The sequence below is a fragment of the Oncorhynchus tshawytscha genome, linkage group LG23, assembly GCF_018296145.1.
Source record: "Oncorhynchus tshawytscha isolate Ot180627B linkage group LG23, Otsh_v2.0, whole genome shotgun sequence".
NCBI classification, from domain to species: domain Eukaryota; kingdom Metazoa; phylum Chordata; class Actinopteri; order Salmoniformes; family Salmonidae; genus Oncorhynchus; species Oncorhynchus tshawytscha.
Genome location: NC_056451.1, coordinates 20,629,121 through 20,656,482, shown reverse-complemented (window position 1 = coordinate 20,656,482; position 27,362 = coordinate 20,629,121). Strand labels below are relative to the sequence as shown.

The 27,362-nt window shown below is 46.8% G+C and overlaps 1 protein-coding gene across 5 annotated transcripts in view; it reads left to right on the top strand.

Moving 5' to 3' along the window:
• Positions 1–20,295, top strand: part of LOC112245899 (Rho GTPase activating protein 33) — a 36,014-nt gene extending 15,719 nt beyond the window's left edge. For 4 of the 5 annotated variants that reach the window (XM_024414076.2, XM_042304844.1, XM_042304846.1 and 1 more), the window contains 21 exons: positions 877–961; positions 4,618–4,704; positions 4,982–5,119; positions 5,473–5,565; positions 6,057–6,179; positions 6,760–6,837; positions 7,231–7,297; positions 8,909–8,959; positions 10,269–10,418; positions 10,723–10,825; positions 10,978–11,122; positions 11,224–11,306; positions 12,781–12,888; positions 13,054–13,202; positions 17,152–17,308; positions 17,444–17,583; positions 17,767–17,841; positions 18,159–18,907; positions 19,029–19,215; positions 19,371–19,716; positions 20,156–20,295. In XM_024414076.2, coding sequence (XP_024269844.2) covers positions 877–961; positions 4,618–4,704; positions 4,982–5,119; positions 5,473–5,565; positions 6,057–6,179; positions 6,760–6,837; positions 7,231–7,297; positions 8,909–8,959; positions 10,269–10,418; positions 10,723–10,825; positions 10,978–11,122; positions 11,224–11,306; positions 12,781–12,888; positions 13,054–13,202; positions 17,152–17,308; positions 17,444–17,583; positions 17,767–17,841; positions 18,159–18,907; positions 19,029–19,215; positions 19,371–19,642 — 3,040 coding nt within the window. In that variant the 3' untranslated portion in view covers positions 19,643–19,716; positions 20,156–20,295. Of the gene's footprint in view, positions 1–876; positions 962–4,617; positions 4,705–4,981; positions 5,120–5,472; positions 5,566–6,056; positions 6,180–6,759; positions 6,838–7,230; positions 7,298–8,908; positions 8,960–10,268; positions 10,419–10,722; positions 10,826–10,977; positions 11,123–11,223; positions 11,307–12,780; positions 12,889–13,053; positions 13,203–17,151; positions 17,309–17,443; positions 17,584–17,766; positions 17,842–18,158; positions 18,908–19,028; positions 19,216–19,370; positions 19,741–20,155 lie in introns of all 5 variants that reach the window. The other variant, XM_024414075.2, reaches the window with a different exon arrangement.
• Positions 20,296–27,362: the final 7,067 nt, after the last annotated feature.

The window sequence follows — 27,362 nt, the reverse complement described above, 5'->3', positions numbered from 1 at the left end:
AGAGAGAAGTTTAAACGCATACAGAGAACCTCAGAACTCCCCTTACGGCCCACGCAGTGCTGTGAAACAGGAACGTCCCCAGTTTCATTTCCCCCTGGCTGCTGTAAGGTTATGTGGTAGTTGACAGTGGGAGGTTGATGGTAATGTGTAGCTTAGAGGAGTGAGGGATGTCACTGATCAAGTTTGGCCCTGGTCACTGTATTGCCACTAAATAACCACAGGTTAGCATAAAACCTAACCTTAACCACACCGCTAAACCTAATGTCTAACCCTAACCTTAAATTTAAGACCAAAAACACATTTTTTGTTTTCATACATTTTTACAATATAGCCAATTTTGACTTTGCAGCTGGCCCATCTAGCAGAAATCGCTCATATCTGCCTGCAGGACAAGATTCATGACAATAAATGTTGAGCTGCAAAAATCACCATGCCATGGAACTGCCGCAGTCAGTGTGTGCATTTAGGAGTAGGGACATGTAAAGCAGTCTGCTCAGTGTGGTTTCTGTTCATACGAGAACCACGGTCACTGTCAAGCTCTCATAGCTACAGTTTTGTTTGTCCCATAGCTACAGTTTTGTTTGTCCTGGCTACAGTTTGTCCCATAGCTACAGTTTTGTTTGTCCTGGCTACAGTTTGTCCCATAGCTACAGTTTTGTTTGTCCTGGAGCTTCTTCTAACCTAAGTGTAGGTCTACTAATTCACCCAAACATAGACAGACTGTATACAGGGCTTCTACTGCTGCACTAACGTTAGAACAGTGTTGGTCTGCTGCTGTTCAAGACAAATACATTCTCTGTATTGTGACTCTCACACTGTGACTGTATAATGCTGTTATTTAATCTAATCTGACTGCTGTGTGTGTTTCTATCTCAGGCTGTCTGTTGTGAAAGGTCACTTCCCTAAGCTCGTTGACTGTGCCCACTTCCACTATGACAATGTGGAGTTTGGCTCCATCGAGGTAGGTTTTGACACAAGACTGTGCGTGCGGGCTAAAATGCCCATTTTAGAAATGTAAACTACAAAAATGTCCGGCTGACTGTAAATGAAGTGTGTTTTAGCCATGTCTATTACTCACGTTTTGGGTCCTTTTGGATGTTCCAGTGGCCTGCATTAGAACCCCAGCCTCATGCTGTAATGTTACTGTAGTGATGACAGCCTCATGCTGTAATGTTACTGTAGTGATGACAACTCCAGCCTCATGCTGTAATGTTACTGTAGTGATGACAGCCTCATGCTGTAATGTTACTGTAGTGATGACAACCCCAGCCTCATGCTGTAATGTTACTGTAGTGACGACAACGTCAGCCTCATGTTGTAATGTTACTGTAGTGACGAAAACGTCAGCCTCATGTTGTAATGTTACTGTAGTGACGACAACGTCAGCCTCATGCTGTAATGTTACTGTAGTGACGACAACGTCAGCCTCATGTTGTAATGTTACTGTAGTGACGACAACTCCAGCCTCATGTTGTAATGTTACTGTAGTGACGACAACGTCAGCCTCATGTTGTAATGTTACTGTAGTTAATGTTACTGTAGTGACGACAACGTCAGCCTCATGTTGTAATGTTACTGTAGTGACGACAACGTCAGCCTCATGTTGTAATGTTACTGTAGTGACGACAACGTCAGCCTCATGTTGTAATGTTACTGTAGTTAATGTTACTGTAGTGACGACAACGTCAGCCTCATGTTGTAATGTTACTGTAGTGACGACAACGTCAGCCTCATGTTGTAATGTTACTGTAGTGACGACCCCGGCCTCGTGCAACGTCAGCCTCATGGTGTAATGTTACTGTAGTGACGACAACCCCAGCCTCATGGTGTAATGTTACTGTAGTGACGACAACGCCAGCCTCCTCGTGCTGTAATGTTACTGTAGTGACGACAACTCCAGCCTCATGTTGTAATGTTACTGTAGTGACGACAACCCCAGCCTCATGTTGTAATGTTACTGTAGTTAATGTTACTGTAGTGACGACCCCGGCCTCGTGCTTTAACGTCAGCCTCATGTTGTAATGTTACTGTAGTGACGACAACGTCAGCCTCGTGCTGTAATGTTACTGTAGTGACGACGAACGTGCAGCCTCGTGTTGTAATGTTACTGTAGTGACGACAACGTCAGCCTCGTGCTGTAATGTTACTGTAGTGACGACGACCCCGGCCTCGTGCTGTAATGTTACTGTAGTGACGACGACCCCGGCCTCGTGCTGTAATGTTACTGTAGTGACGACGACCCCGGCCTCGTGCTGTAATGTTACCCGGCCTCGTGCTGTAATGTTACTGAAGTGACATCGGACCCCGTGCCTCGTGCTGTAATGTTACTGTAGTGACATCGGCCTCGTGCTGTAATGTTACTGTAGTGACCGGCCTCGTGCTGTAATGTTACTGTAGTGACATCGGCCTCGTGCTGTAATGTTACTGTAGTGACCCGGCCTCGTGCTGTGTTAATGTTAGTGACATCGGCCTGTGCTGTAATGTTACTGTAGTGACCGGCCTCGTGCTGTAATGTTACTGTAGTGACGACGGCCCGTGCTGTAATGTTACTGTAGTGACGTCGGCCTCGTGCTGTAATGTTACTGTAGTGACGTCGGCCCCCTGTAGTGACGGCCTCGTGCTGTAATGTTACTGTAGTGACGTCGGCCTCGTGCTGTAATGTTACTGTAGTGACCCCGGCCTCGTGCTGTAATGTTACTGTAGTGACGTCGGCCTCGTGCTGTAATGTTACGACCCCGGCCTCGTGCTGTAATGTTACTGTGACGTCGGCCTCGTGCTGTAATGTTACTGTAGTGACCCCGGCCTCGTGCTGTAATGTTACTGTAGTGACGACGGCCTCGTGCTGTAATGTTACTGTAGTGACGACGGCCTCGTGCTGTAATGTTACTGTAGTGACGACCCCGGCCTCGTGCTGTAATGTTACTGTAGTGACGACGGCCTGTAATGTTACTGTAGTCGTGCTGTAATGTTACTGTAGTGACGACGACCCCGGCCTCGTGCTGTAATGTTACTGTAGTGACGACGGCCTCGTGTTGTAATGTTACTGTAGTGACGACGACCCCGGCCTCGTGTTGTAATGTTACTGTAGTGACGACGACCCCGGCCTCAGGCCTGTAGTGTTGCTGTCATAATGATCACATGTGAACAGGACTGACACACTACTAAGGACCTCACAGTACAGGTCTCACTGTGGGTTACTGTGGGTGGGTGGGTGTGTGTACCGCATGTCTGTACTGTGTGTGTTCCTGTCAGAATACATCAGGGTTATGGGTGGAAGGGGGTGGGCACAGTGGAGAGATGAGAGCAGCAACATCTCCAGGGCTCAGGCTGGCTCTTTCTTTGTACCCAACCTACACAAACTCACTCACGCGCAAACAAACTCATTCTGATGTTCAGTCCATGGGCATCGTAGTGGAAGAGCAGCAGTACTCTCTCTTTTCTCTGACGTTCTCACTCATACCTCTAGATATAGATAATGTAACGTCATCCTATTACAAGGATTAGGTAACTTAATGCCATTTTAAACATATTCATGATGATGAACACCTGATGTAGTGAGCGACATTATTACCTCCATGTCTCTTCCCACCCAGCACAGCTGTTAGTGCTCTCGTTCTCTGTGCTGGAGTGTGTGTGTGTGTGTGTTGAGCTGAGGGAGCACTGCTCATTAGTGTCTGAAGACCCTGAAGAAAAGAGATCTGATAGAGGCCATTCTCATCTCATTGTCCTTGCTCTCCGAGTCAGAAACAAACACACGCCAAAGCGCCTCCTTTTCTTCCTCTTTCTTGCATTTGCTTTCTTAAGTCTCTCTGGTTCCTTTCTCTTTACCTCTCCCTCTCTCTTCCTACCACCCTCCACTGAGTCTCTCTCTCTCTCTCCCTCTCTCTGCATCTCTCTTTTTGTCCTTCTGCTGCTCTCTCTATCTCTCTCTGCATTAGTCATAGTGGATTTGATGTGAAGGTCCTTCAGACAAACGTTTCGAAGTCCACAACACTGCCGGTCTCATTTCAGATGAAAGTATTTTCTATTTTAATCCACCTGGAGCCTCCACACCGCCCTCACTTCTTCCTCCTCTTCCCCAAAAAAGAGAATAGACACGAAAAAACTGTCTTCCTTTTGTGCTTGTTTGTAGAAGCCCACTTGTTTGTAAATCCGGGCCACCAGAACCCCATGGGTGTCCTACGGCTCCACCCGAGGCTTTCTATTAGTGACACATGGTTCTGTTGTCATTAGTTTAGCAGGCTTGTCTTTTCACAGCTTTCTCTGCATTGTTAAGTCCATTAAACTTTAATACTGTTTGTTGGCTGCTTGTCGGCCATTTTGAAAGATCTCCTCTGATTTAGTTGGCTACTTTATTAGAAGATGCAGAATCTGGGTGACTAGGAGGGAGGTTGTGTAAAAGGTACCAGGCAAGGATTGCCATTTCCCTGGATATAGTGTATCCTGATCGTGTGTGTAGGTATAGGAGGGTGCTTTGCAGTATCCTTGTATGTGTGTTTGCTTATTCGGTGTACAGTAGGCTGGACTAGGAACCGGAAGGTTGCAAGTTCAAACCCCCGAGCTGACAAGGTACAAATCTGTCGTTCTGCCCTGTGTGTGTGTGTTTCTGTTCCTCAGTTGCAGTTTGCGAATGAGCAGAGCGTTGCTAGCTGGAACTCGGGCTCTGCCAAAAACCTGGTTTTCCTGGTGCAGGTGTCCTGCCAGGTGAGTGGGCATGGCCACATACCCTCGCCCAACACGAGTGCACACACACTCGCACATCTCCTTGCCAGGGCTATATCTAACCCAGACACATTCATACCAACACATATGAGTGGGATAGAGTGGGAATATATTTTGTATATATTTTGTATTTGTGTGGGAATATATTTCCCCCTCCCTCTCTCCTGTCTTGACTTATTACCCCCCTTCCTTGCTATCCTCCTCACGTTAATATTTATGTCCCCTCTTCTTTCCCTCTCTCTGTCTCTATGTGATGTAGGCTAAGATGTGGATGGTTCGGCGCTCCTATGAGGAGTTCCGTACTCTGGACGCTCACCTCCACCAGTGTATCTACGACCGGCGTTACTCCCAGCTGCTGCCCCTGCCACCCCTCAGCGAGATCGGGGACAGGGTAGAGGTGAGTGGGGACTGTGGGAGAGCTTATTTGTTGAGGTGGTTATGTAGCATTCTGGCTGAATTAGCTGTAGAATGTTTTTCTGTACTGTATGGAGGTCAATGGTACCTCGGTAGGTTAGCATGAAGACCTCTGAGAATGACATGAAATTACCTTCATCGAGGTGATGTAGTCATGGTTGTCTGTGACCTGTCTGTCTCTACACATTTGTTCTCTGATTCTAGCTAGCAGGTGTTGATATTTGGGTCATGTTATTCATCTATAGTATCTGGGAGTAGATGTATGTAAATAGCTGTCGGCTCCTACAGTAGCTGTGTGTTAAAAGTCCTGTGTCAGTTGTTTTTGTTGTTTTTCAGATCTTCACCCCGCTGCTGTCGGAGTACCTGAGCCGCCTCTCCATGATCGTGGACAACAAGCTCAACTGTGGGCCTGTGCTCACCTGGATGGAGGTGAGACTAAGTATCTTTAGAAAACATAAGAGCGTGGCCTGTGTGGTCCAGTGGTTACAGCCGCTGACCCCGGCTCACATATATGCCAGAGTCGGCATGGGTTCGAATCTGGCCCACTGCCTATTGATTCTCCCTCCCCCATATTTCACACGGTAGTACGATCTCTTCAATAAAGATAAAAAAACAAAACATAGTGGGACTGCTTTTTTTTTTGAAGGAGTGGGGCTGCCCCTCCCCCTGAAGACGTTGAAAGAAAGAGTGAAGGTGAGAATAAGCTGTAAAAATATAAGAAGTTGGCCAGAGAAAGAAGACTATTGTTGGGGAAGACCAAAGAAGAGTGGGAGAGAGAAAGACAGCTAGAGAGACAGGCTTTGTCTTACCACCTGTGCATTAGCCCTACTACTATAATTAAGGGATATTGAGAAAGTGGTGTAATTATTTGCCTGTCTATTCCTTAAACAACAGAGGTTTGTATTTGCTGTTCCTCCCAGATTGACAACCGTGGGAATCGGTTCCTCCTGAAAGAGGAAGCTTCGCTCAACGTTCCCGCCATCGCCGCTGCTCATGTCATCAAGCGCTACACGGCGCAGGCCAGCGACGAGATCTCCATTGAGGTATGGAGCTGCTGCAGGGATACACAGAACCAAATGAGATTTACATTAGTGGCAGTCATAGTTTTCAGATTTCTGTGTCACCTCTGTCTGGGCCTTGGTATCTCTGTTTGGCTGTCACCTTCCTTTTCCTTCTCTTTTTTCCTCCTACATCTTCATGTTCTGTCTATTCCTGTCCTCTCCTCCTCCTACTGCTCCTCTTTCTGTTTCTGGGCCAGAGCACCCTGGAATGGGGTTACCCAAACACTGAGGCACATTTTAGCTCTTTCTTTCTTTGTGTCGCTCTCTGTCTCATCTCCTCTCTGTCCTGTCCTCCTCAAAGTGAGGAATGACAACTGTTTCTCATCTGTTCTCTGAAATAAGTTCAGGCAGGACTATATTATGCCCTGCTCCAGCTTGTTGTGTCTGGATAATGTTTAGTTTTGGGGCTGGTGTTTTGACTGCCGAGGCTGTATTATGTGTGTTGATGTACTTTTGGCTCAGATGGTGGGGGTGATAAATGAAGTCATCTGGCTCGTTTGCCTATAGACTTTGTTTGAAGTCGGAGGTTGTTTAATGTCTTTGTCTGTGTCTCTCTCTACAGGTGGGAGATATCCTGTCTGTAATTGATATGCCACCCAAAGAGGACTCCAACTGGTGGAGGGGGAAGCATGGCTTCCAGGTACACAACACAATCACTGGAGACTTCCGCCGCTGGCTGTCTCCCTCACACACACGCCTGTCTCCCTCACACACACGCCTGTCTCCCTCACACACACGCCTGTCTCCCTCACACATACGCCTGTCTTCCCCACCTACTCTGAAGAGTTCTCCAGATGATGGCTACGTTCACTATCTCACGTCTCCATGTTTCTGTACTTTCTTTTTCCTTCTCATTTTGTTTCCTCTTTCTTTATATTTCTTTCTTTCACTGTTCTCTATTTTCACTAAGCTTCTACTTTTAACTCATTTGCTCTTGTTTTTTTAACCTATGTCATGTGTAAGCTATTGTGTGTTTTTGTGTGTGTCCGTGCTGGTTATCCTCAGTTACTTTGATGGTCTTTCCCCACTTTAGGTGGGCTTCTTCCCCAGTGAGTGTGTTGAGCTCATCAACGAGAAGCCTCAGTCCACCGCTAAAATAGGTAGCTTACACACACACACACGTTATGACACCACCATACTGAATCCCACTTACTGTACCTTATCACATACAGTGCCTTCGAAAAGTACTCAAACATTTTGTTGCGTTAGTCTTATTCAGAAATGGTTTAAGGACATGTTTTTCCTCATAAATCTACAGACGATACCCCATAATGACAAAGCGAAAACAAGTATAAAATAAACAAATAAAAAAACAGGAATACCTTATTTACATAAGTATTCAGACCCTTTGCTATGAGACTTGAAATTGAGCTCAGGTGCATCCTGTTTCCATTGATCATCCTTGAGATGTTTCTACAACTTGTTTGAAGTCCACCTGTGGTAAATTCAATTGATTGGACATGATTTGTAAAGGCACCCACCTGTCTATATAAAGTCCCACAGTTGACAGTGCATGTCAGCAAAAACCAAACCATGAGGTCGAAGGAATTGTCCGTAGAGCTCTGAGACAGGATTGTTTTGAAGGCACAGATTTGGGGAAGGGTACCAAAAGAACACCGTGCCCTCCATTCTTCAACGGAAGAAGTTTGTCACCACCAAGACTCTTCCTAGAGCTGGCCCGCCCAGCCAAACTGAGCAATTAGGGGGAGAAGGGCCTTGGTCAGGGAGGTGACCAAGAACCCGATGGTCACCTTGACTGGGCTCTAGTGTTCCTCTGTGGAGATGGGAGAACATTCCAGAAAGACAACCATCTCTGCAGCACTCCACCAATCAGGCCTTTATTGTAAAGTGGCCATATGGAAGCCACTCTTCAGTAAAAGGCACATGACAGCCCGCTTGGAGTTTGCCTAAAGACTCTCAGAACATGAGAAACAAGATTCTCTGGTCTGATAAAACCAAGACTGAGCATTTTGGCCTAAATGCCAAGCATCATGTCTGGAGAAAACCTGGCACCACCCCTACGGTGAAGAATGGTGGTGGCAGCATCTTGCTGTGGGGATGTTTTTCAGCGGTGCGGACTGGGAGACTAGTCAGGATCGAGGGGAAAGATGAACGGAGCAAAGTACAGAGAGATGCTTGATGAAAACCTGCTCCAGAGCATTTGGGATCTCAGACTGGGGTGAAGGACAACGACCCTAAGCACACAGGACAACGACCCTAAGCACACAGCCAAGATAATGCAGGAATGGCTTCGGGACAAGTCTCTGAGTGGCCCAGCCAGAGCCTGAACTTGAACCTGATCGAACATCTCTGGAGAGACCAGAAAATACCTGTGCAGCGATGCTCCCCATCCAATCTGACAGAGCTTGAGAAAAATGGGAGAAACTCTCCAAATACAGGTGTGCCAAGCTTGTAGCGTCATACCCAAGAATACTCAAGGCTGTAATCGCTGCCATGTAAATGTAATATTTTTTAAATTACATTTTTTAAAGTAAATTTGCAAACATTTATGAACTGTTTTTGCTTTGTCATTATGGGGTACTGTGTGTAATTTGAGGGGGGAGGAAACAACTTAATACATTTTGGAATAAGGCTGTAACGTAACAATGTGGAAAAAGTCAAGGGGTATGAATACTTTCCGAATGCACTGTACACCTGCACTGTGTCACCAGATCAATGTCAAATGTATTGAGTCACGTTTGTGTTTCCAGATGGAGATCCAGCCAACTCCAGCGCACCAGGACCTCCCTCTCCTACATCCGGTAAACAGAGGCAATCAATCAATCACTACTGTATGAGTATTCAGTCTCCACAGAGCGTGTCGATGGTTTTGCAGGGGCTGGCTTGAAATGAGTTTGACAACATGCAGTACTAGTTGTCATGGTTATTATGTTTTCTTTCTGGCATGCAGCATATATTGCTTATATTTAATTGAACTGTGTATAACGGCCACTTTTCCACCCTCCCTTGTATCTTCGTCTTGTAAGTCTTCTAAGTAAACATTATAAAATGATATCTCTCTCTAGACAATTTTTTTATTAAAGGATCCATGACCTCGTGTTATAACCAGAAACACACAGCGGATCACATAGTTTCACAATTACTCAGCCCATAGGTAATTTTGCTTGCCTAATGTGGTCACCACAACATCTTTGCTATCTTCATATTTGTATCTCCGACCACAGTAGATCTCTGTTTTGGGAGTGCGAAGTACAGAACAACAGTGTATTTAGCTGGTGTTCCAACCACCTTCCTGTTGTATCGATTTCCTTTCTCTCTTTCTCTCTCCCTCTCTCAGTTCCTCAGCCTTGGTACCTAAGACTTGCTGGTAACAACAACTGAAATTGAATTTCTCTCTCTCATTAATCTATTTGTCATCTAATCAGAGTCCTTCCACCGTCCTTATCTTTCCTAATGCCCCATCTCTCCCCTTAATACAGGGCCTGTATAACACATTTCCCCTTAAGCCAACCAGGAAACGTTCAATAGCCATTTATACAACTAGCCAAGCCTAGGGCTGTTCACATGCAGCATGGCAGGAGTGGCGAGGATGTTTTTAGAGTAGAATTAGTGTACATGTATTTTAGAGTCACCCATAAATCATAGGAACACAATGGCGCTTGTTGTATAAATGAGAAGCAAGTTGTTGTTTTAGAGGAAGACAATACAGGTTTATTATGACCAATGACAATCATTATTTCCTTAATCCTAATCTTCACCATGCGTCCAAGTAATCTGCTGCTGCTTATTGTTCTAATGATGTTGATGGTCGTGGCTCATTGGTCCAGAACACGGCCCAGCCTCCTACTAGTGTCCATGCTCCAGCTCCCACTAAACTCTCCTATTTTCTGATGTCTTTTCACACGTTTTATATTCGATGATGACATTCATGTTAAACATTCACATGTGGATACACACACACACATGAAAACACACACGTTTGCAGGCACTTCTCTGTACACACAAACAAAGACACGCCCCTCACAAAGATGGACCCCTCATCCACCACAATAGTCTCTTTCCCACTGTACTGTCATTACTCAGCAGCTCTCTGTCGCCCCCCTCTGACAGTTTCTAAGAAGCACGGCAAGCTGATAGGATTCCTGCGCACCTTTATGAAGTCCAGGCCCACCAAGCAGAAGCTCAAACAGAGAGGCATTCTTAAGGAGAGGGTGTTTGGCTGCGACCTGGGAGAGCACCTCCTCAACTCAGGACTGGACGGTACATAAAACACACTTATCCTCACGTAACCTTTTGGGGATGTATAGAAGAGTTGAGTTGCTGGCTGCAGAGAGTGAGCGGTTTTGGTGTGTCAAGTGAACTCGGAACAATATTTAAGTCAATCATGCCATTTTAGGATCACATTAGTGCTTCGGAGTTGATGAAATGGGCCCATTGCCCTAGTTAGAGTTCTATAGTTCTAATTCTAGAGTCTCAGGGAGTCATCTCTGTGTGTCCTTGAGAGCCTGATCTGGTTTGGTGTACTACTGTAACATGTGACATGGATCTTTGTGTGCTTCTCCAGTTCCACAGGTTCTAAAGAGCTGCTCAGAGTTCATAGAGAAGCATGGTGTGGTGGACGGCATCTACAGGCACTCTGGAGTCTCCTCCAACATTCAGAAACTCCGGTACCACTCCTCATGCTAACCCTAACCCTGCATGTCAGGCCCTGAACCTGTAAAGTCTTAGAAGAACTACATAGATCATTGACTACATTAATAAAATACATATATGCAATACTTTTTTGGCATTCAACCCTATTTGACACTCTCTCCACCAGACATGAGTTTGACTGTGAGAATGTTCCAGACCTGACCAAGGATATGTACATGCAGGACATCCACTGTGTGGGGTCCCTGTGTAAGCTCTACTTCAGAGAGCTGCCCAACCCCCTGCTCACCTACCAGCTCTACGACAAGTTTGCTGTGAGTACATGGCCATAACCCAACACAACTCCCTCCAACTGAAAGTACTGTCCATTGTCAAAGGCTAAACCATCTGTTTTTTCCCTGGTCTTCCTCCGTAGGACTGTATGGGAGAGATGACGGACGACGAGCGCATGGTGAAAGTACATGATGTCATCCAGCAGCTCCCACCACCGCACTACAGGTATACACAGCACAGCCATGGAGACTGAGACTACAGTTATACACACAGCACAGCCATGGAGACCGAGACTACAGGTATACACAGCACAGCCATGGAGACTGAGACTACAGTTATACACACAGCACAGCCATGGAGACCGAGACTACAGGTATACACACAACACAGCCATGGAGACTGAGACTACAGTTATACACACAGCACAGCCATGGAGACCGAGACTACAGGTATACACAGCACAGCCATGGAGACCGAGACTACAGGTATACACAGCACAGCCATGGAGACCGAGACTACAGGTATACACAGCACAGCCATGGAGACCGAGACTACAGGTATACACAGCACAGCCATGGAGACCGAGACTACAGGTATACACACAGCACAGCCATGGAGACAGAGACTACAGGTATACACACAACACAGCCATGGAGACATGGAGAGAGACTACAGGTATGAGACTACACACAGCACAGCCATGGAGACCGAGACTACAGGTATACAGCACAGCCACAGCCATACACAGCACAGCCATGGAGACCGAGACTACAGGTATACACAGCACAGCCATGGAGACCGAGACTACAGGTATGGAGACCGAGACTACAGGTATACAGCACAGCCATGGAGACCACTACAGGTATACACAGCACAGCCATGGAGACTACAGGTATACACACAACACAGCCATGGAGAGCCAGAGACTACAGGTATACACACAGCACAGCCATGGAGACTGAGACTACAGGTATACACACAGCACAGCCATGGAGACAGAGACTACAGGTATACACACAACACAGCCATGGAGACAGAGACTACAGGTATACACAGCACAGCCATGGAGACAGAGACTACAGGTATACACACAACACAGCCATGGAGACAGAGACTACAGGTATACACACAACACAGCCATGGAGACAGAGACTACAGGTATACACACAACACAGCCATGGAGACCGAGACTACAGGTATACACACAACACAGCCATGGAGACGAGACTACAGGTATACACACAACACAGCCACTACAGGTATACACACAACACAGCCATGGAGACAGAGACTACAGGTATACACACAACACAGCCATGGAGACAGAGACTACAGGTATACACACAACACAGCCATGGAGACCGAGACTACAGGTATACACACAACACAGCCATGGAGACAGAGACTACAGGTATACACACAACACAGCCATGGAGACAGAGACTACAGGTATACACACAACACAGCCATGGAGACAGAGACTACAGGTATACACACAACACAGCCATGGAGACAGAGACTACAGGTATACACACAACACAGCCATGGAGACAGAGACTACAGGTATACACACAACACAGCCATGGAGACAGAGACTACAGGTATACACACAACACAGCCATGGAGACCGAGACTACAGGTATACACACAACACAGCCACGGAGACAGATTGTGGACTGATGTTGTCTCTCTCTGTCAGGACCCTGGAGTACCTCGTTAGACACCTGGCTGGTCTGGCCACCTGCAGCGGAGAGACCAACATGCACATCAAGAACCTGGCCATTGTCTGGGCCCCCAACCTGCTCAGGTGTGTGCCTACCTATTGTACCTGCATTGTGGATCGTTCCTATAGAATTATATTGTTTAGAACAGGTGTGCCTCTGACATGTACAGTAAGGAATCATGTCAGCTCTATTCATGGCATTTCTGTCTGCAACACCTTCCTGGAGTGGCTGTGTTGTCTCCGTGGCAGATCTATGGAGATCGAGGAGGTGGGTTTGAGTGGTGCTGACCCGTTTAAGGAGGTGCGGATCCAGTCTGTGGTGGTGGAGTTTCTCCTCGGTCACGTGGATGTGCTCTTCAGTGACTCCTTCACCTCTGTGGGACGCTTCACAGGCACAGGTATGCACATCACATCACCATAACCCAAACGCTGGCTTCTCTAACGCTCACTGGACACAATCCTCCGAACTTGAGTTCCATTTGTGTGGATACACACATTTCCCATTGAAATCAATGTATTATTTGCATCAGTTGGCAATCGTCAGCGACGTGTGTATTTCAAGTTAGGATTCGACTGAAAATGTCTTCTCTCCTTCAGAGTGCTCCCTCTGTCCTCTCTCCCTCTGTATCAGCTCTGTGGTTTTGTGTTATCAATGCCACACACAGAGCATTTACCTCAGAGCCTCAAAGCCTCTTTTTAGTACCTACAGTAACTAGCTTTACTACTCAGCCAGCCAGGCTTCCTCTATCCTCTACTTAATGCTTTTAGTTGTCTGGTTCAACAGAGAGCTTTGGCTATAGCCCTGTATATAATGGATGACACTTCTACCGCCATTACAACTGTCACCACCGCCCGCTGTCCTCCGCTTTTTACCCCTCAAATGCTGTAAGTCTATGAAAGCAACTCTACTTGAATGACTCTGTGATACTAATATTTCATTGCACTCTTTGTCTTGCCTCGCAGCACAGTAGAACATGTGTATGACTAGTCTAAAATGGCAGTAATATAAGTGATTTCTCCACTGCATCCATTTTCTTCATAATTGATTTTCCAAAAAGTAGTACAATATTTGGCAACATTTTGTTCTTTACTCTCGATAAACATCTGTATTAAATATGGAATAAAACTGAAAACTTGCCATAAAGGGAGCCCTCAGCCACACTGATACCACCCCACTGGGCACAGACTTCAATTCAACGTCTATTCCACGTTGATTCAATGTAATTTCATTGAAATGACGTTGAAACCACGTTGATTCAATCAGTGTATGCCAAGTGTGATTGAAGCAGCAGATAGTGAGCGAAAGCTGTGTGTCTCCGTAGCAACGGGCAAGCTGGAGTGTAAGGTCTCTCGGCAGCACCAGAGAACCAGGCTGGTGAGTCTGCAGGAGGCCAGGGGTGAGGAGGAGGTGGGGGAGACCAGGGGTGAGGAGGTCCCTAAGGCCCCCAGGCCCCCTACACTATCTGCTCCTCTTCTGGAAGTCACCGTAGAAAGGCGACGCTACTCCATGTTCTGACAGTCTTCTCGCTCTCTCTATCTATCTATCTATCTATCTATCTATCTATCTATCTATCTATCTATCTATCTATCTATCTATCTATCTATCTATCTATCTATCTATCTATCTATCTCCTATCTATCTATCTATCTATCTATCTATCTATCTATCTATCTATCTATCTATCTATGCTGGATGCTTACAAGCGCTCTAGCGTTGATTGGTTTAGTTTAGGATTGGTCTACTTTTGGCTTCTGTGTGACCCATTTTTCCTGAGATCTCTGTACGATGTGCACAAGAAAGAGTTCATGATGAATGTGTCTCATCCTATTGGGCTTTTGTCTGTTGTTTTCCCAGTAGATAGCAAGTATAGCCAAGTTGGCCTCTTGAGTGGCACAGTGGTCTAAGGCATGTATAAACCCACACTAGAGATTCTGGGTTCGTGTCCAGGCTCTGCCGCAGCCGGCTGTGACCGGGAGACCCATGGGGCGGCGCACAATTGGCCCAGCGTCGTCCGGGTAAGGGGAGCATTTGGCCGGCAGGGATGTCCTTGTCCCATTGTGCCCTAGCGACTCCTGTGGCGGGCCGGGCACAGTGCACACTGACAAGGTTGTCCAGGTGTACGGTGTTTCCTCCGACACATTGGTGCGGCTGGCTTCCGCGTTAAGTGGGCATTGTGTCAAGAAGCAGTGCGGCTTGGTTGGGTTGTGTTTTGGAGGACGCACGGTTCTCGACCTTCACCTCTCCCGAGTCCTTACAGGAGTTGCAGCGATGAGACAAGACTGTAACTACCAATCAATTGGATACCACGAAAAAGGGGTAAAAAAAACAAACATTTAATATAAGTTTTGTGTGCACATGCTGACATGTGTTTCTATAAACCCAGTGTCTCTTCATGATTTTAGTCACTGGTCAGCTGTAAACTCTCACATGATTTTTCTACTATATTGACAGTTTAATAGGCAATAAACTTCCATCCTGGTTCAAATTCATCCCATCTTGAAGTAAATGTGGTCGGTTACATTTTGTGTTTACTCCAATATTTGTTTGTGACATTTGAAATAGTTATTAAAGTAACTTTTTTAGGTTGTTTTGCGCTGTAATCAAATCAAAGTTTACTTGTCACGTGTGCCGAATACAACAGGTGAAATGCTTACTTACAGGCTCTAACCAATGATGTGAAAAAAGGACAAAAAGTGTGTGTGTGTGTGTGTGTGTAGGTAAGTAAAGAAATAAAACCACAGTAAAAAGACATTTGAAAAAAGAGTAGCAAGGCTGTATACAGACACCTGTTAGTCAGGCTTATTGAGGTAGTATGTACATGTAGGTATTGTTAAAGTGACTATGCATATATGATGAACAGTTGTAATGCTCAAACTATTAAAGAATAGACGTTGTTTTGATCAATGTGCCACAAATGCTGTGGATGTTTCTTTTAAGAGGATTACATTGAGCCAGAACCACCAGGTAAAACAACCATGTTGCATTGATTATTCCCAGCTTCTGTGATCTGTTTTGTCTTGTCAGCTAGCTAAATAATCAATAGGCCCTATAGCTAAAATGTTTAACCTCAGTATTGTCTACAGATCAGCAGTATCTGTGTGCTTCTCCAGCTGAAGAGTTTTTGTCAGCGTCCCAGCCAGGGCTCAGTTAGATGCTTTGCTTTGTGTCTCAGACTCCACGCCAGGAAAGTCCCAAAAATATTTTGGTTGTCCGATTGTTCTGGCTATTCTCACAGAAACTTAATTGGCAGGATGAATGTTTGATATGGTTTTTACATTTGTATCACAAACCATTTGTGAGAAAATCCTCTAAGACCCTATGATCTGTGAACTGTACATGATAGTGTGCTCTAAAATATGGATTATGTCTAGATTATGAATTTGTAACATTTATTCAACATAACATATTAGTGAATATCTCGTACCATTTCGATTTTGTACATTTTTAGACATTGTTTTAAACTATATACTGCACAAATACATAAACTTTTCAACATTCTGCTACTTTTGAAGTTATGATAAATTGTGAGCACCACCAGTGAATGGGGAAATGGATTCAAATGGAACTCCCTCTGCTGGTGATTTGCTGAATGTGATTGCTTAATGACTTAGATCAATGTTTATGTTTAAAAGTAGCAGAGCACAATTTGAAGTGTTTGACTTGTTGTTCCAACAATTTGTCCCAAAAATATGCTAAATCAAAAAGGGTACTTTTGAAATATTAATATAAATACTTTTATGTTGAATACATTTAATGTGAAAAATTGTATTGCAGTAAATTAATGTGGAAAAAATATTTTTGGGCTTTCCTGGCATGTACTTGCCCTATAAGACACTGTTACAGTACTCTGTTAATTGCATTATAATAATACATATTTGTTTAGATGTTAATCCTGCCTGATGACCTATGCTCTGCTCTCCCCTGACGGGTGTCCTGTTTAGCAAACCTCAGCAAACTTTGCCATTGAGGTTACTTTGGTTGCTCTTTGATTTGGAGTTTCAAATGAAAAGGTCCAATATCCTCTGCGTACCTCAGCCTTCCCTCCCTTTGTGTTGTTTACTCCATGTGATTTCTGATTTGCAAGCGTGTCCATGTCTTATTCGCTCTCGTTGGGCAAATCTGTAATGACACCCTATTTCCTGTAGTACTCATTTAAAAAAACATTTTTTGAATATATATATATTTTTGGCCACATAGTGTGCCACTTAGGGGCTTTGGCCAAAGGTAGTACACTACTATACAGGGAATAGGATCTCATTTGGAACAAAGCTTTTGGCCTCCGTCACCAAAGCCTCCTCACTCTCCCACCCTCTACCTATTACTAACTGTCCTCTCTCTGCCTGCAGGGCGGCACTCTCTGACTAGGCCCAAGTCCTTTGTGTCCGCCAGGCTGCTCTCCCTAGAAGAGGCCCAGGCCAGGACACAGGCTCCTCTGCTTCTCCAGGGGGCGCCAGTCCAGTTCCAGGGCCAGTTCCACACCGTGCTGGACCACCCTGTCGACAGGTGAGTGTGAGGCCAGGCTTATTCCAGACCATGCAATTTTCTGTAGTTTTGCTATCACATGCAGTTGATCTAGCAGTCTCACCCACTTAAATCTCTCTCTCTCCTTCTCTGTCTTGCTCTCTCCTCCCCCTACAGGAGGAAGAGAGGGATGAAGGTACGGAAGGCAGCTGGAGGGAGCTGGAAGACATTCTTTGCGATCGGGAAGCCTCCGGGGGCGGGGAGACGTAAACCAATGAGGATTAGCTCCCTGTTCCAGCCCGCCACCTCACACGCAGGTAGATATCATGTCTGATTTGGACCACCACCTGGATGCAGGTGGAAAGAAAAATAAATGCCAACTCCACAGTTTGTCAACCTTTTTGATCCCCTTCTCTCTTTGTATGACAGATCTCTCTTTCTCTCTCTCTGGCTGTCTCTTTCTCCCTATTTTCTCTCTCTCTACTTGGTTTCTCCTGCAGGTTGTCGTGTGGACAGTGTGACCCTGCGTTCAGCTAAGAGTGAAGAATCCTTATCGTCCCAGCACAGTGGAGCAGGTACACCACAGTAGGCCATAACTCACTGACGCTAATACTGATACTCATCTCAGCAGGTTAAGTCCATTGACTGATCGATAGCAGAACCTCTCTCTTCTCGTCCGTTAAGTATAGAGTATGAGATGTCTCTGTCAGGGGAGGCTGTGGAAGAGAAGTAATGTGTCTGGAAGCAGTGATGATAGTTGATTTTGGGACAGTCGGAGTAGAATGGATCGTTTAGGAGCTGGTTGGAGCACTAAGAGACGAGCACTACAGAGACGCTTATTTTAAACCATGACTATTCCTTTTTTTCCTACCTCTCCTCCTCTCTCTCTCAGGACAGTCTATCCGTCTGCGGCGGCCCCGCTCCAGCAGTGACGGTCTGTCTTTGGCTGCCTCCATGGACCCCCAGCACCTGCCCCAGCGCCCCCCGTCCCGCCTGCCTTCCAGCCGCTCGTATGACAGCCTGCTGCCTGAGGACCGCCGGCCCAGGGATGATGGAGACGATGAGGAGGATGACGACGAGGAAGGCATCTACATGCTGCCTGACTTCTCCAACCAGGACCCGGCTGCTTCCTGGATGGCCGAGGACGTCATTGACTTCAGCCCCACCTTCCTGGAGGACGGACCAATCGGCTTGGGCAGCAGCGCAGTCACCGCAAGCGGCAGGGAGTCCCCGCCAACTGCCACGCCCCCTCCCTACCGCTGCCTCAACCACCAAGGACACTCTCACTCCAGCAGCCAGCGCTCAATCACAGAGGACCCCGACTCGGTGCTCAACCAATCGGATGCGGCCGTCAGGAGGAGTCTGATCATCGCCGCCACAGCCCCGCCCCTTCAGGTGTTCTGTCAACACAGACCGGCCAATACCAGCCCATCTGCCGGCCAATCAGGGGAAGGCTCCAACCGGAGTACCTCAAACAGCCAGGGCCAGCCCACTACACCTGTGACCTCTGCCCCCTCTGCTCAGCCCCCAACAGAGAGAAGATCTTTCACCCGGAAGATGGTGAACGCCTTCTCACAAAAAGCCCCCAAGTCCCCTACACTGGACATCTCTGACCCTGTATCCATCAGCGTCCCTGCTAAGGTAATTCCTCCCTCTCTGTCACTCCTGTCCCTGTATTTCTGTATCTCAGGATTGGAGATTACTTTCCTATATACTCTGTATGATAAATTTGCCTCCCCAAACTTGACTTTCTCCCTCGTAGGTATTGGACATGATTGGCGGGCGAGCTGGTGAATTACAGCCTGGCATCCCAAGCAGTGGACCCTCCCAGTCACAGCCTCCTCAGATGATCTCCATGCTGCTGAGGTCATGTGACTTCCAGCTGACGGAGAGCTGCCAGCAGGAGATCTGCAGCAAACTGGGCCCCGAGGCCAAGATCAGAGGACAGGGTGAGTAGACAGGAATGGACTCGGCCAACACGTTTGATTGATTGAATGTATTAGTTGATTGATTTATAGTCATCAAAAATGAGCTTGTTTTCAATGATTCGAGGTTTTACTGCAGACCATAGTCATGTAATTTAACCCTCCTCTCCCCTCTACAGGTAAAACGGAACCCACCGGTGCCCCCCTGCTCTCCCAGCCTCCCCCTCCCCCTCCTAAAAACCCAGCACGCCTCATGGCTCTGGCCCTGGCTGAGAGTGCCAACAAGGCCCTGAGACAGGGTGCCTCGCCCCCTACCGCCCCCCCCAGTCGCGGTCCCAGGACGCAGCCGACACCCACTACCAGAGGTCCTTGTCTGCCGACGCAGGAGAGCTGCTGTCCTCTGACCCCAATCCGCTCTACTCCACAGTGCGCCCCCTGTCTGTGTGGATGACCGAGGGAGAGGAAAACGCGACAGAGACTGCAGCAGATACAGGACACGGCCAGGAAGAGAGGACTCCAGGACAGGTGTGTGGGAGTGTGCACATGTCTGTAAGTGGCACTGTTTGGGTGTACCTTTGTGTAAACTGTGTCCGTTTGTACTGTGGTAAATTCTATGTGGTGGATATGTTGTTTTGACTGTGCTGGAGATGTTCTAGTTTTGGGCTCCATATGAAGAGTGACAACAGTGCTGTCAGGTCATTTTCAGCAGAGCCTTCATTTCCTAACCATAACAAGCAAGATGTTTACAGTTGCCTGGGCAAAATTAGATTCCTTTTTTTAAACTGTCGTTGTTATGATACTGACAAAGCCCATGTTGTATTTTCCCAGCTGGTTAATCAGGCTTAGAGAACAGTACAGTAAAGTATGTCCGGCCGCACGTAGCTACAGCAGACATGACTAACCAGTACTGTAACTTAATGTATGGCGGTAAAAAAAGCTATACTTTTTTTATTTTTTATTGCAGGATACGGAGACCCTATCCTCTGAGACATCTGAATCTGTGGCGTCCAACTCGGAGCTGTCTGGTGGGAGTGCCTCTGGAGACGACCAGACCCCCAGCCCCATCTACAAGAACCAGAAGCAGCTGCCCCAGTCACAGCCCCCCAAACCAGGCCAGTCTGGGGAGAGACCTAGCCCCACTGAGTCCCAGTCTCAGAGGAAGCCCCCAGCCTACTCACGCCAGTTCTCTGCCCCTCACCTCCAACAGAAATCAACCTCCACCCAGTCCAAGCCGTCCTCAGCCCACCCCCAGCTCCTGCACTCCAAGTCAGAGTCCCCTCTGACTCAGGTCCGTGCCTTCCAGCCCACCCGCCCCAAAGTACCCCCTAAGCCCCTAGATCTGAAGCGTCCCCACAGAGCACCACTGGCCCAGAATGAGATGCGTCGCTCCCTGGACTCAGGGCGCATCAGGCGGATCTTTGGTCAGCAGGGGAACCCTCCTCTGGCCAGGGCCTTCTCAGAGCGTCTGAGTGGAGCTCCAGACTACCTCGCCCGCTACCACGCAGCCAGGGCAGCCAGCCAACCATCCCCGGGTCAGCAGCCCCCTCAGCAGACCCAGATCCGGCCCGTTCCCCTCTCCTCCACCTCAGAGGACCAGGGAAAGATGGAGAACTTCTACTACGAGATCGCCGGTCCTGAGAACCCGCAGGGCCCCCTCAGCTATGCCCGCCACAGCTACCAGAACATGAGGCTGGACCTGGAGGGTAACTTCCGCCCGGCCCCCCACCCAGAGGCCAACAAAAGGCACATCTCCCGGGGGCATCACCAACACCAACCCCAGCCTCTCCACCACAACCAGGGTGGACCCAGAGGGGAGAGGGGGCCCCAGCTCTGGTCCAAAGAAGCCACGCGGGCTTGGGCAGCTGCCCACTCCCAGTCCCACTCATTCTTCCACGGACACTCCCACTCGCAGGACGGCTCCACCCACCACCATCACCCCTCTCACCCCCGGCCCCAGCGCCAGACCTCCTCCTCAGTCCGGCTGGCCCGTAGTGAGATGCACCCCCTCCCCTCCTCCTCCATGGTTCCCCTGGCGCTCTACCAGCACCAACACAACCTCCACCGCTCCAACAGGTCAGCCTCCACAGACCTCACCTCCTCCCAGCTACACCCCTATTTTGAAAACGGGAAGGTGTGCTATCGTAAGCCAGAGGAGGCTCCTCTGAGTCTGAGCCAGCCTCCCCAGGGCATCTCTCTCCAGGGTCAGCCATCCCAGCCCTCCCCTCCCCAGGCCCACAGACCAACCTCCAAGGACATGTCTGAGCCCATCTACGTCAACTTCCCTTTCCCCAGCCCCTCTACTGGGGCCCAAAACACGAAGAACTGGACCAGCACAGACCTGGATGGAGACTCTACACAGGATTCTGAACCTCTTGCCACACCAAATGACCCCCCTGCCCCAGAGGACCAGAGACAATCCTCCCCCTGCCTGGCCCCTGACCAGGGAGGCTCCACCAGCGTTAGCCTTACCCTCTCCACTCCAGACAGCCCAGCCGCCCACAACGACTCAGCTGCAACGACCCCAGGGAGCATCCAGGAGAGCGACTTCCTCCCAGCTCCCACAGCCTCTACATCGACAGGGATCCACTGCCGCAGCCGCTCAGACCCCCAGAGCTCCAGCTGTAGTACGGAGCCCATCCCGGGCCTGTCGGGGAAGGAGATCGCCTCCCTGCTGATAGAGAAGCTGGCTGAGGAGGAGAGGGCTGAGGGTCCCTCCACAGTCACCTCCTCCTCTGCCTCCACCAGCTCCTCCCCTGCCATGGAGCACCCTGCCAACCCCTACCCCAGCCAGCAGCACAACCAGCCCCCGCCTGCCTATAATGTCTACACCCCGGGCCCCTCACTGATCAGGGCTCCTCAGAGGGCCGGGGCAGGGGGCTTCCAACGCCAAGACCCGCTCCGGAGGTCCTCGCCGGGGGGCCAGTACAGGCAGGCCTTTGACGTCATGCCCTCAGGCGATCAGGTGCTCAAATACTACCGGACCCAAGACTTTACCCCTGGGCCCCTGGGAGAGCACCAGCGCTCTGGCGCTAACCCCTACCCCCCTCAGCAGCACTATCAAGAGCCCCCATCCACAGCCCCCAGGACCCCTGCTCCTCCGGCTACCCCAGCCAGCCCCTCTTGGAGCCCTCAGACTCCCCGTCTGCAGCCTTCTCCAACCTGACGCTGGGAGCCCCCAGGCCCTACCCCGGCCAGCCAGGAGGCCCCCAGTACAGCCAATACCCATTCCATCCTGGCCCGATGCTGGGCCAATACCCCAACCCTCCCCCCCGCAGAGATGTGGTCCACGAGCCGGTGCTGCGGCCGCAGGGTCTGAGGAACCAGAGAGGGCTGGCACGGCAGGGCAGCTTACCTGGACCATCACCCAACTGGACCATCCATACTGAGGGTCAGACACGCAGCTACTGCTGAGGAGGAGCACAAAGTAGACTTTTACACACGGTACCCTATCAGACTGAATGTGAAAGAGAGAGAAAGAGCTAGGAAGAGACCATGTAAAACTCTCATGGTCCACAGAGAAAGGGAACAGGATGATAGAAAGCCTTCCTGGAAGCGTGAGACAACCAGTCATATTTAGAAATGGGACCACGGGCAAGGCATTCTGGGGTAGCTAGACATAAAGTCCAGTTTCCTGTTTGAACATTCCCTGGGCCTATCACCATTTCACACCTGCAACCACTGGACCCATGAGGAAGAAGAGATCAAAGAGATGAACTGAAAAGTGGCTTAGATTTGAAAACATTCCAGAGCAGACTGTTGTTGTGAGTGTTGAGAAAGAAAGGCAAATGGCTGCCAGGGTCTTTTCTGGATCAAAATGTGCTTAGGTGGTGGGCGTGGCCAATGGTGCGGTGGCCGAGCAATCATTTTAGAGGCCCTTCTGTTGGCCGCAGTGACAGAATGTAGCAGTTTTAAAGCACATTTTCTCCAATTCAAAAAAACTATTGTGGCCCCATGCCATGACAAAAACATCTGGGGGCCCCATGCCATGACAAAAACTCCTGAATGCATCATTTTATGAATTGTAGATTCTCCCTGTGTCTAGCTTTTATTTTAGTTATGGTTAGTTCTCAAAGATGATCTTATTAAAAAAAAATATATAGGTCCATTGTCTTTCTACATAATTAACATCTCTTTTTAGTAATTTAAGTTTACACTGAAAACGTTTTATCCCGACAATTATTTATTATATAATAAATATGTATACATACAGTACCAGTCAAAGGTTTTGATACAGCTACTCAAGCAAGGGTTTTTCTTATTTTCTACATTGTGGAATAATAGTGAAGACATCAAAAATATGAAATAACACATAGAATCATGTAGGAACCAAAAAAGTGTTAAACAGATTTTAGATTCTTCAAAGTAGCCACCCTTTGCCTTGATGACAGCTTTGCACACTCTTGGCATTCTCTCAACCAGCTTCACCTGGAATGCCTTTTCAACTGTCTTGAAGGAATTCCAACATGCTGAGCACTTGTTGGCTGCTTTTCCTTCACTCTGCGGTCCAAATCATCCCAAACCATCTCAATTGGGTTGAGGTCAGGTGATTGTGGAGACCAGGTCTGATGCATCACTCCATCACTCTGCTTCTTGGTCAAATAGCTCTTACACAGCCTGGAGGTGTGTTGGGTCATTGTCCTGTTGAAAAACAAAGGATAGTCTTAGCGCAAACCAGGTGGGATGGCGTATCGCTGCAGAATGCTGTGGTAGCAATGCTGGTTAAGTGTACCTTGAATTCTAAATAAATCACTGACAGTGTCACCAGCAACGCACCCCCACACCATCACACGCCCTCCTCCATGCTTCACTGTGGAAACCACACGTGGAGATCATCTATTCACTTTATTCTGCATCTCACAAAGACATGGCGGTTGGAACCAAAAATCTCCCATTTGGACTCATCAGACCAAAGGACAGATTTCCACTGGTCTAATGTCCATTGCTCGTGTTTCTTGGCCCAAGCAAGTCCCTTTTTCTTATTGGTGTCCTTTAGTAGTGGTTTCTTTGCAGCAATTCGACCATGAAGGCCTGATTCACGCAGTCTACTCTGAACAGTTGATGTTGAGATTTGTCTGTTACTTGAACTCTGTGTAGCATTTATTTGGGCTGCAATCTGAGATGCAGTTGACTCTAATGAACTTATCCTCTGCAGCAGAGGTAATTCTGGGTCTTCCGTTCCTGTGGCGGTCCTCACGAGAGCCAGTTTAATTAACTGTTAATTGAAATACATTCCAGGTGACTACCTCATGAAGCTGGTTGATAGAATGCCAAGACACTGCAAAGCTGTCATCAAGGCAAAGGGTTGCTACTTTGAAGAATCTCAAATATAAAATATGTTTTGATTTGTTTAACACCTTTTTGGTTACTACATGATTCCATATGTGTTATTTCATAGTTTGGATGTCTTAACTATTATTCTATAATGTAGAAAACAGTAAAAATAAAGAAAAACCCTTGAATGAGTAGATGTGTCCAAACTGTTGACTGGTACTGTATATAATCATAATATATAGTCCTTTTTATTTTTTACATAAGCAGCCCAGAAAAGCACTTAGGCAGCCCACCCAAGACTTTTCTATGTAGAAAAAACCCTGGCTGCTGTACTTTTGAACAGATGATTTGGTGTTCTGCACAGTGGTTTGATTGGGTTTGCCTTGTTGTTTTTTACAAGGTTGTGGTACTGAGAGAGGACTACACAGGGAAATATCCGCAGTCTTTCTCCTTTAAAAAAAAAAGAACCTCAAATGCTGCTGATTTGGTTTAGTGGTTTTCAGAAGCTTGATTTTACATGTTATATTTATTTTATATTCTGTTTCGAGGAATGCATGTAAGGAATGCATTGAAATAAGTCTGTCGTTCCACCAATTCGGTGCCTTTTGATCTGTATATTGTTTGTTGATTTCACCTACTTTTAGACATTCTATCATAAAGAGTACATGTTCAACTTAATTTAAAATACACATTTTCCCATCTCGAGTTTGAATGTAAAAAAAATGTACTAATAGTAAGTGCCAAGTAAAGTAACAAGCTTGACGATTTTATCTTAAATCAGCCATAAATCCCCTTGTGGCAGAGCTTGTTGTGTGCAGCAGGGAGGGGAAATTGAATGTAAGCTTCACAAAACAATAGAATTCTTCTAAAATGTCGAGCCTGGGCATCTATGGTTAACCGGGTTGATGTGTTGTGCTCAGTTTTCCACTGCAAAACTCCAGAAATGTTTTCAGAAGAACCAGCTCACCTGCTCTTACTCAATTATTTGGACTAATAGATGTTCAATGTGTTTTTATTAAAAATGAATATTATTTAAAAAGTTTCACCATATTAAAAGTTCTCAGAACCGGGTTGAGCTTAAAATTAGGGAAAGGTTTATTTTTTTCTTTAAACTGAATGACTAATCGCATTTTAAATGAATAAAAATCTTCAGAAATGACTGTCAAAGCAACAAAATAACTAGGACTTTACAATGATGGAGAAATGTTAATCTTCTTGGAAGTCACAGAGAGACATCAAATGCAGAATTTTGGCAATTTAGTAAGTCTTTATTCATATAAAAAAAACATATTTATTGAAATCTCCATGTGGTCTATATTAAAGGGCACTTCATCAAATATAACGCTGTTAAATTTTGTACTTAAAATATCAAAGGGATGCAAAGGGCACTTATTTAGTGGAACGACCCAAGTAGAATTTGATTGTTTTAATTTTTATCCCTGGACAGAATGTGAGTGTGTGTGAAGGTATGTACGCATGTCTACTCTGACGAGGGTCTCTCATGGTGAGCTAAAAAGCACATAATTCATCAAATGAAAAACTGAAAGAAAACATTGCCTTCTGTTTTAGGGAAAGTGTTTTTACAGACCGTGCTTTGTCATTTTAGGATTAGTGGTACTACACTAGTTTGTGCTGTCATTCTGAATGCTGTGTGTGTGTGTGTGTCTCTGTCTGTCTGACTGACTGCAGAAAGTTTGTACTGTGCGTCTTATCTAATGTACTTATCCTTGAAGGATGTTTTTGTACATGTTAAAAAGCCTAACAGATACTTTTATCCAAAGCAATGTACTGTGCTGATAATACAATACCACTCACACTGGTCCTCTGTTGTTTTTCTGTATCCATTGGTTGAATACAACAGAAGCACCCCACATGTCCTTAACTCCATTTTGGGAGTTGTACTCACTGCCTGCCCCTATGCAACATATACCTGACACGTACAACACATTACTAAAGATGTGGTGATTCAGTAGAGGCAGAAACCACATACTGTATGTGTTAATATCATTCCATTAACACACCACCATGTCTTAATTCATGTCTCCCCCATTCTGACGTTATGGCTGCAATACTGGTATTGGACAGCAGGGGGAGACACTTCATCTTGGTAGATCATTACCTGTACTGTAATGGGTTTTGCACAGACTTCCACTATATTAAACTGTGTGCGCATGCACATGTTTATCACTTCAATAATGTCGCTATGACTGTGTCAGTTACAAAACTGGTTCAATCCTTTCCCAGTCGTTGATATGTCTCACTAATGTCTTTGTGGATACTTTTCCATCGCAGATAGACAAATGTCCCAGTGGAGTTGTATTATAGGAGAGCGAAACAAAGGACACGGTTGTTTTAGGCTAGTTTAGCTTAGCAGTGCTGTCCATTGAACATTGGGAACTATACATCTTTTCAGGGGTGTTTCCTCAACTGTGTTGTAATGCTGTGATACCACTGTAATGAAGTGAACGGGAAGGAAGAGCTGTTTTGTAACGGGGGTAAGAATGTGAAATATGGTGTCCGTATTCCTCACGGTGCCACTTCTAAGATGTACTTTTGGGGTTTTGTTCAATGTGCCTTTTTGATGAACAATCATTTGGTTCCATAAAGCATGTTAAGGCGGTAACTTTCTCTCTTTAGGTCCGGGCTGGAAACATTGTGAATGGTATCTTGCCACGTGCACTATAGCTCTTTACTATGACGGTACAAGGCAGCATACAGGACCTGGTACTCTTTGTCCCTAAACTCCTTAGATTAGATGAAAGAAAATTGCACATTTTTCATTGAACTCCCTAATGACTCTGGACTTGGGCTTTTTGAAGGATAATTGTTTGTGTAAACGCATGTGTTCTGTTACTGTATGTGTGTGAGTGTATGGTCCTGTTGTGTGAGCAAGCATGCAT